General features: G+C 47.7%; 1 protein-coding gene across 1 annotated transcript; it reads left to right on the forward strand.

Annotated features, from left to right (window-relative positions):
* Positions 1-8,017: 8,017 nt before the first annotated feature.
* Positions 8,018-9,802, forward strand: hic2 (hypermethylated in cancer 2; the record flags this gene model as incomplete). Its single annotated transcript, XM_083979733.1, has 1 exon — positions 8,018-9,802. Exon 1 carries the CDS (start codon positions 8,021-8,023, stop codon positions 9,800-9,802), a length of 1,782 nt encoding a protein of 593 aa, XP_083835859.1. The 5' UTR covers positions 8,018-8,020.
* Positions 9,803-10,364: the final 562 nt, after the last annotated feature.

Raw genomic sequence — 10,364 nt, forward strand, 5'->3', positions numbered from 1 at the left:
CAGTACTGAGTGTTTAGTTCATGTGATCCCATTATTTTCAAGACAGAGTCCTTTTTACAAACTTACACAGGTATGCAGAAATAATGAACTGAGGACACTCACTGTGTTGCATTTTTACTGACCACTCATTTAGAATAAGAGACAGATGTATAGAAAGATGACATCTGTACCAAAACCCCCACCAGACATGAGAGCGACACATGAACCAAAAGGTCTTTTTGTTGCCAAGCCTAACCACCTGCATGTTGTCAGATACACATTATGCACAGTAATGAGTGTCAAACTAGTTAATTTAGGCAAGTCAACTGATCAGTGTGACTAGTTTCATTGATTACTATGGACTACAAAAAGAGGCCTGGAGGGTAATTTGAGGCCTGTGTGTGTCTGTGTGTGTGTGTGTGCCTCATGATCCTCATGATCGGCCGGTTGGTCTTGCCTCACCCTTCTTGTCCCTTCCCATTCCCAATGCACACACAGTATCCTGTGTACATTGTGATCATGGCTTACTGTGGCGTGTGTGTGTGTGTGGGCAGCACAGTGCAGTAAGAAGGTTACTTAGGCTATATGTTCTGCTGACATGTTGGACGAGGACTTATAGATTGTGCTTGGCTGTCGTATCTATAGCGATCTGTCTGTTGTTCTGCTCTGTGCTGCTGTTGGAGGGCAGTTTGGTTCGTTCGGTGGCTAAAGCACCTCAGGGTAGGGTTGTTGTTGTCTTTGAGAAGAAGAAACAGTCTGTGGAATGTAGTGCTGATAGCCAGAAGGTTATGCAGTGTGTAAAGGCTGGAGGAGGAGTAGGAGGAGGAGGAGGAGGAGGGGGTTGGCAGCTCTCTAAAACGTTGGACCATACAGGATCTGTCCTTACCCAACATGCCCTCTGTCCTTAACCTGAGTGTTAGGCACTTAGGTCATGTGGGCCTGCTGCTTTTTTCTTTTTCTTTTTTTACTAGGGGGGGTTTATCTCATCAGCAAAGTTCATTCTCTTTAGACAGAGGCCAGTTTATCACACCAATCATATGTTTGCTTGTTAGTAAAGTGCTTGATTACTTCACTTTTTAGTGAGGACACGCAGTTGGATCCAGTGTGTGTGTGTGTGTGGGTGTCGGCTGCGAGCTAGTGTTGCTGGCAGCCTTCTGCGAAAGTCTCAGCGTTCATTTCAGTCTTTCAGTCCTAATTTAATTTCTCCAGGGGACACTTTGGATGCAGCAACTGAGCCACAAAATGCAATGCAGCATAGACGACGCTGAGATGCACACTCGTACATAAACCCATGGCAGCCAGAAAGAAAGAAAGAGAGTGAGCGTAGTAATTCTGCTGTTTTTGAGAAGGTCCAAACATGCTGGAAGTTCTTTGATGGTTACAACCTAAGAATGAATTCATATATGAATCTGTAACCCTTTGTTAAAGTAATACATATTCACAAAGGAATAGGAAAGTAGACTTTTAGACTTAAAATTATGTCTGTCAAACCAGGAAATGCATAGGACAGGCCATGTATACCATGCATGGAATTCCACCCGGTCCCATTATGTTGGTGCTTCCTGGATCTTGGCAGATACAGCTACAAAGCAAAGTATTCAGGCCCACATTCTGCAAACTACGTGTTAAAGATGTCATTTAAATAGAATTAATATTGGCCATTAGTCATCTCCATAACAACTGGAAAGTAGGCTACTATAGGACTAGACATTTTTCTGGGTATCTTTAGCAGTGACTATCTGGATGTTAACAGGGAAAATGTTCGCATACCTTTAGCTGTCCACGGATCTGAAATTCTGCCCTGTCTGTTTTTGTAATGTGATATCTTCTTATTAAATCATGACATCAAATTTGTGCATGCTAATTAGATAATATTGACACGAATTGAGTGAAGCCCAGTTCAGGCAGCTGTATCCAGCACTGTCACAACAATAAACACGACAGGAGCGGGGATTTGGGAAAGTTTTGGGCGTGTGTGCTATTTTTGCATGCAGGACAGAGTATACTTGTATACCTGTTACTCCCTCAAGACTTGGCTGTGGCTTTAGTGTCTAGTATTACCTGTGGCTGACATGCACACCGCAGAACACATTCATTCATGACCTGTTGTTTAGTTGTGATGCAGGAAAAGGGGTTAAGACTCACACTACTGCCTTCTTTACATGAGGAAAATCTTAAGAAAAAATCTTTTCCTGTCATTTCACTGGTGTTAATGCCCTGGTGCAAAAAAAAGAAGAAAATCCTCAAATGAAAAAGGTGTTATTTAGACAGGCATGCACAGAAATACACCCATGGGTTTGATTACAGGTGGAGTTGTGAGCATGTAAGAGGTTTTGTGTGCTTGTGTGTGTGTGACAGAGAGACAGAGTCTTGCCTTTTTCTTCTCTTGCTGCACAGCACTGGCACATCTGGGGTACACAGCAACCATTGACCCCCTCCTGTGAAGAAATGGATGGGGCTCTTTTCATTCCACTGCACCCTGGGCAGGACCTGTTTGTCTGCAACATGGCTGAACTGCCTGACAGAAAATTAGTCTTAATTGGAAGGGCTCTACCCAGACTGCAGCGGGGCTACTGTAATTCACGTACTTCAGCCCTCAGCCGTGCAGCATGAGGGTCATGCACCTGTTCACTAGCATTTATATCCAACAATGCGGCAGAAATCCATGTTTCTAAGACAGGAAAGATCAGCCTTTACCTCTTGTCCAAATGTTTTTCAGCTTTTGTACAGCAGGACGTCTCGCCTGCGGCTTCTCTGAAGAGATTATAACTAGAATTGGATCAACGTCCAGAATTCCAGCAGATGCTCTGCATCAGAACTATTCATCCGTTTGCCACAGAGACACGAGTGTAGGCAGGTTTTTATTTCAAGCAAAGACCACAGCAGGTGATTTCACTTATTATTTCACCCTCTGCAGTCTCTGGTTTGAACAAAAAAAAAAACCCTGCATATTCTGCTCTACATGACATCTGGCTGAATAGCTCTGCTTATCTCTATACTATATATTGGAGACATTGTATGTTTTGATTCAATGCAAAAGACTACACAAAAATCTAGGATTAAACTTAAATTGGTTCATGCCTAGTGCATTTAAAAAACACATATTGTTAACTTTATTCAGTAGCCTATTTTCTGGAAGATTATGAAAACACAAAAAACTGGTTTCCTTGTAAACGAGGAAAGGGATTAAGAGAAAGCCTCGTTAACAGCTGGAGAAACCTGATTTCTGTGCCATGTGAACACTTAACAGGCTTCTTACTTGCACATGCATGTGTATGACAAAGACCTCAGACAGGGAAAAGTATCGCTTTGGCAGCAGTGTGGCAGATGAAAGGAAACGTCATTGCTCGTATAAGTGCATCCTTGTAACCAACCCGAGCTCTGATGATTAAAATAGAGATAAGTAAGCTCCTTTCCACCACTGAATAGTAGACTCTCTGTAAAACATGCACGCAGTATAAAAATTTTGTCTGTGTCTCCCAGAAATGCTCTAGAGGGGGGTGAGGAAAAGATCCTCCACCATAATTACACACACAGACCACCTGCATTTACCTGCATGTATTACAGCATTCTCAAATGTGCTGCCTTTGCCTGATTGTCTTAAAAGTGAAATCATTAGAGAGAGGTGTGTGGTGTTTCCTCAGACGCAGCAGATATTACACAGGTGAAAAAGAACATGCGGAGTGGGTTAGCTGAAAAGCACAGCTGTTCTCTTTAATCTCCTCATTGTACTGCGAGCCATCCTTTTTTTTCTTTTTTTGTGCACACCAGAGAACTGAAACTCGGATAATTGCAGTACCCATGAGTCCTGCTTGGATCAACCTTACCCATGCAGCAGTGTCAGCCATGTTGAAATGGCTCAGAGGTGGTTGCTCAGTGTTTGTATTTCAAACTGGCTTTGTACCATCCCCCTAGCCCCTCCCCCACTCCCCCTGCCCACCAGTATACTCTCTGGGTGTGGGTGTGTGTGTGTGTGTGCTGTGTGCATGTGTTTAAGAGCACTGTCTGAGTGTGCACACACACTGAGGCCCTTTGCTTGGGTACATGATTAGCTCCTTTTCTCTTTGTGCTTACAAAAGTCTTTACCTGCACGTCCAGCCCCCACCCCACTCCACACCCCATCAGCCCCTGCACAGTGGGACCATCCTCACAGTTTTACAGCCGTTACTGTATTATTGTTTGAAGGGAAAGGTGTAAAAGATAACCCCGCTGTAAAGCTCAGGTTGAATATGTTTTTAAAATCCTTCTCGGCCCTGCGTTCTATTGGTTGTTAGCTGATGACCTTTCACAGTAGTAGGGTGTGTTTTGTTATTGCGCCACAGGACTTTGCCTCACCTCTGCCCTCTCTCCTGGGCTCTCTACCCTCTGTTCAGGAGATTAGTGCCACAGCCCACTGCTCTCTCAGTCACCTTCGCCGCATGAACGCTGACTCTGAAAGGTTTACTAGCTCGCTGTTTAATCCATAAACTCCTTGGGAAAAAAAAGAGGATGCAATGACGGGCAGCAGTAAATGAAGTAAAGCCAGATCATCCAGATCTCTGGTGTAACCAATTTAATTTAGACAGAGACCGGCATTAATTCACTGCTGGGGGCACTTGGATACTGACTAGTTTCCAGTCCAGGATCAGCACATGGATATGTTATCCCGATCATGTCTGTCAAGTCCGTGTAAACATCCCTGTCTGCTTATCTCCACATCAGCAGCCTCTTGAAACAAGTCAAGGTTGAGGCCAAACAGTAGGTTGCTGTGTTTTTTAAAATGCAGTTGGCCTCTCTATCATTAAGCCGCAGTCAGTTTTTGAAAAGGTTAACACTGCAGGCAAGGTAAGTTGATCCCGTGGCCATGCTTGAAGGGCAACATCTACCCTGGTCTGCAGTCCGAGCCCATAGCGCTGCTGGCTTCGGCTGGTATGTGGTGCCATATTTGGTTTGAGCAAGTCTTTTTTCTCACAGCCCTCCTGACCGGCTTTCTCGCCATCTCTCAACCTCCCTGTCAGCCTTTGCAGAGGGCTCGGAAAAAATACAGGAATTCCGTCCTGCTGGAAATGCTGCTCGCCACCTAACATAACATACATAAACTAGTCATCCTGCATACTGGAAACATCATTCTAGCAGTTGTAGCAGTATCGTCTTTCTAACGGTTCATCCATCCCCTGCCTTTGCACCGTAACTGTAAGACTGGGGATGCTGGAACAGGATAACGGCCTCATTACGATATTGGAAATGTTTCTAGAAGTTAACAGAAGAGCGCTATGCACTCACAGATGGAGCTGCCGTGATGGTGCAGGCAGACCTATCTGTCCCCCTGTGGTATTAAGCCTGTTTTCCTGGGCAGCACCGTTGGAAGGGGAGCTGGGCCTACACGTGTCCCACCCTAGCTGCATATAGATCAGCCGTAATCCATTAGCAGCTCCCTGGAATCCAGCCGGCACGGCACAGCACCGGAGGGGCCAGGGGGAGAGGGTAGCTGTGTGGGTGATGGGGGGAGGAGAGAGAGAGAGAGAGGGAGAGAGAGAACGCAGGAGAGGAGGGGGGTGGGGGATGGCTCTTTTTTTTTTTTTTTTTTTTTTTTCCCCTCCTGAGCTGGCTTCTCTACTCAGAGCCCAGCCCCCTTTTATGTCGGTCTGTTGGAAAAGCCTCTTGAATCCCCCCATAAAGCCCGCAGAGGTGTGTGTGTGTGTATGTTAAGAGAGAGACTTGACTGATATATGGCTTCCTGGCTGGCATCGTAGCAGAGGCCCTTCCTTCTCCAGCAGCCCTCTTCTCCCTCGCCGCCTCCCTGCTGGGGGCTGAGGAACCATATGCCCCAGTAGCATACTCAACTGCAGATCTGGGTTTTTCCAGAATGGCTCATTTATGACGGTAAAAACTGTTTGCAGGTTTGGGGTTGTGTCTGCATGCCCGGTGAGAGGTTGGTGAAGGTGGGAGGATAGAGAGAGCGAGAGAAGCAGAGGAGAGACGGGGGAGGGGAAGAAGACCATGAGTGGAAGTGTCAAAGCAGAGGAGGCAAGCCCAGGCCTGGACCTCAGAGTAATGATCACTCCAGCTGATTGTATCAGCTAGCCAGACTGTTCCCACAGAGCCGGGCTTGATACATCAAGCAACCAACTCTAACTTCCAAATTCTCCCCTCACTTATTGTTGATCTTGCACAACGTTCACTCTTCTCCAACCCTGTGTTGGTCTTGGCACCAAGATCTAACAATCCCATCTTGCGCTGTCACTGTCTTCAGGGTTTTTTTTTTTGTGGTTTCTCATCAGAGTCTGTGTAGTGATTGAGGAGATTAACTGTCAGTGTATTTGAGGCTTTGTTTTTGGAGATGATTGCGGCGCAGACTGTCATTGTTGTACTCGAAATTTTAGATTGCTTGATGAAGCACACAGATCTGACATAATCTTGCTGAACTCAGTGGTCATAGGAGCTGATGGTCCTAAATACATGGCGCTGCTGCTCTACATTATTCATTTATAATCTTGGGTTAGTGTTCCAAAAAAGGAAAATGTACTATAAACGACTTTGGCCTGATACACTTTGCTTTCACAAGAACCTTTTTATCAGCGACACAGCTTTGGATAAACAATGCTCAGTTTTGTGTCTTTTGCCTGCAGGCTTGGTGCTTTTCTCACTCCAGCTCAGTTGAGGAACCACTCCCTTCTTTCTTGCTGCATATTATGAAATATATTAGTTTTTTTTCTTCAGTAAATCTCTAAATTGGCACTGGGTTGAGATGGCACATTTTCATATGTATTTATGGCCTGAGCTAAACATTTCTCTGCATTACTGAGTAATCTCCTGTAATACGGTATATCCTGCTCTGATCAGGGGGCATTAAAGATGTGTCCATTTTCCCAGCATGGGCTTGAGTCAGGGATAGGCCGTGCTGCCTGGACTAAACCACACTTGACCTGTGGTTTGGTGGCTGATCACATGCATTAAACTTGCTGCAAACTTTTTGCGTTTTCAGTGTTGCCACAGAAGTGGGGCACTGTGGTATGTAACGGGTCATCAGTATGTAGTTTAACAGCGAATGAGATTCATCTGCCCTAATTCCATAAACGAGGGCCTCTCTGGAGGATCAGGTGGTAGTGTCCTTGTCTTTGAGCCACACCCCCCCCTCCCCTCTCTTCTGCCCCAGCTCCTGTGTAGTTTTACCTGCTCAGGTGTCACCTAATCTCTCCCCCCGGCCCTGCTGTGCCACCGACCCCCCACCCCGAGACAATGGGGCAGGGCTGACATTACCATGACCTAATGGAGAGGAGTCTCCAAAGAGGGCACCCCATCGAAACTAGAGTTACTCCGCAGAGATAGGGAAGAAGAGCTGAGAGGAGGCATCGCAGAGAAGTAGTTACTTTAGCCTTTGTGCTCCTCCGCCCCGGTGGCTTTTGTGCTAGAACTGTGGCAATGTGCACAATCAGAACTTGATCCATGCAGGGGTTGCAATTTGTTTAAAAAGGAAGATGAGAGGGAGGGGAGGGTTCCAGTTTCTAAGCTGCCGTGTGATTATGTGGCATGCTGTGCTAACAGTTTGCCAATTTCCCTGAGAGAGCTAAAAGCTTAGATTGATGTGCTCACAGTGGGTGTCATAACACATGCAGTTTAATTGTTGCACATGACAGACATGCAAGTATTGGAGTTGTCCTTTTTTTAAACCTCTATTGGGCTTTAATCCTACTGAAGGCTGCAACAACACTACTGAGTATACCGAGTTTGACCAATGCAAGCTTCGTTTTTCTACCAATCCTTTGCATTGACCAAACTAATTTAAATTCCTCCCTTGTCCTTTATTTACTTTTTCACATAAATTGCCGATTCGGGTGTGGAAACCTATTGTATTGTTTGTTAAAGACCGCTGCTCTTTCATTTATTTACTCTGCAACCTGTCATTATCCGTCATCAGTGTAATGTTTCTTCTTGTCTACAACGTAACACTGACTTTCTCCTCTTCTCTTTTTTTTTTTTTCTCTCGCAGCTTCAGGTGGTGCTCGTGTAGGAAGAGAGAGAGAGAGAGAGAAAGAGAGAGAAGGAAAGACGGAAGGTGGAAATGGAACTGCCAAATCATGCCAAACACCTGCTGCTGCAACTCAACCAGCAGAGAGCCAAGGGCTTCCTGTGTGATGTCATCATCGTGGTGGAGAATGCACTCTTCCGTGCCCACAAGAACATCCTGGCCGCGAGCAGCATTTACTTCAAATCTTTGGTCCTCCACGATAACCTCATTAACCTTGATACAGAGATGGTAAACCCTTCTGTATTCAGACAAGTTCTGGACTTCATCTACACTGGGAAGCTCCTGTCCTCGTCAGAGCAGAGCAGTGAGCAGAACTTCAGTGCCCTCTTAACCGCAGCCAGCTACCTCCAGCTCCATGACCTCGCTGCTCTGTGCAGAAAGAAGCTCAAGCGCAGTGGTGGGAAACCCCTGCCAGGTAAACCCTCCACTCCAGGTCCCCTCAGCCGCTTACGCCTCAACAACCAGCGCCTTTCCTCCTCGACCCCCGCTGGCCCCAACAACCACTATCCTCCGACCCCTTCCGATGCCGACCAGCCACAGCCGGACGAAGGCCTTCGGGACAAACTCTCAGACGATGAGATGTTTGTCGGCAGCTCTGGGAAGAACGGGACCGGGGGGAACGGCAGCAGTAACGGTAACCTCAGCAGCGGAGGAAGCGCTGGAGAACCAGACCTTGGACTGGATCTGTCCAAGAAGAGCCCTCCCTCTGCGGGCACAGCCACCGACGCCCTCAGCCCACACAGCAACTCCCAAGAATCCCCTCAATCTGCCTCAGTATCCACAACCAACAGTGCCTCGCTGGACGACTCCTCGACCCCCCTACCAGGTGGAGATACCTGTGGCTCAGAAACCACGGAGCTCAACTCCTCCTCAAAAACCTCAGAGGAAAACCAAAACCAGCCAGACGGGCCCCCGCCCCAGAAGAAATCTCGGCAGGTTTCTCGCAAGAACGAATGGCCTAAGAGAGAGGCGTCAGGGTTGAAGTCCGAAGATCACGACAGGCCACTGGTCAACGGGGTGATTGTGGGTCCTAAAGATGGCCGTGCCTCTGGGGTCGGCGGGGGCAGCGGCGGCAGCTTCACCTCTGATAAGTCCTTCCAGTGTAAAGATGAAGAAGACGCAGGAGAGAACGGCCAGGACCACAGCGAAGAGAGCGGTCAGAGCGACGGAGAGAGTGCAGGAGGTGGAGGTGGAGGTGGTGGTGGTGGGGGGACGGGAGGAGGGGGACACAGCGCCAACTACGTCTACAGGCAGGAGGGTTTCGAGCCGGCGTTCGGAGACAACCTCTACGTGTGCATTCCCTGTGGTAAGGGCTTCCCCAGCTCCGAGCAGCTCAACGCTCACGTGGAGACGCACACCGAGGACGAGCTCTACATCAAAGAGGAGGGAGGGACCTTCGTGAAGGAGGAGGACGAGGAGGAGGCCGAGGACCTGTCCGCCCCCGTGGGACCCTCCAACTTTGGCTCCGAAACGCGTCCGTTCAAGTGCACAGTCTGCAGTAAGAGCTACAAAGACCCGGCAACGCTGAGACAACACGAAAAGAGCCACTGGCTGACCAGGCCCTTTCCCTGCAACATCTGTGGCAAAATGTTCACCCAGAGGGGCACCATGACACGCCATATGCGCAGCCACCTCGGCCTCAAGCCGTTTGCATGCGAGGAGTGTGGCATGCGCTTCACACGCCAGTACCGTCTGACAGAGCACATGCGTGTCCACTCTGGGGAGAAGCCGTACGAATGCCAGCTATGCGGGGGGAAGTTTACCCAGCAGCGCAACCTCATCAGTCACCTGAGAATGCACACCTCACCCTCATAGAAATGCATCAAGCCAAAGAACTCTGGGAATAGAAAAGAATTTTTAAAAATTCTCCACCTTTTTTTTTTTTTTTTCCATCTCAAAAAGCAAAGAAACGCACACGAACACGTTCACACGCAGACACACATAGTTCTACATATGAATTCCAGTTTACTACGCCCCGGGCAAAGTGAATGATGTTGCTGTTTTTGCCACAGTGGGCTCATGGTGACGGTGGGATCTTGTCGATGCAAGGACGGGGTCATCGTTTCTATTGTCTGCTCACCTCTCAGGAGTTCTAGGGGGACGATTTTACTCCTGTCACTCTCCAAAGTCACGAAGCCATGGTGTGGAGTGGCATGACTTCTGGTCTGCGTTGAAAGTCTGTCAAATGTGAATGTGGGTACTAATATAATGTCAAGCCCCCCCCACCCCACCCCACCCCCTCCTGCCCGCAACCCCCTCCCCTACCCCTCGGTAGCCTTCCTCTCTTCTACCTTTTATGAGCATTGAGTCTTTGAGTTTTTCAGATTGTTCCTCAAACAGATTAACTTGAGAGTCCACTCTGTACTCCAGTGCTATT

This window comes from Trachurus trachurus (genome assembly GCF_905171665.1).
Source record: "Trachurus trachurus genome assembly, chromosome: 9".
NCBI classification, from domain to species: domain Eukaryota; kingdom Metazoa; phylum Chordata; class Actinopteri; order Carangiformes; family Carangidae; genus Trachurus; species Trachurus trachurus.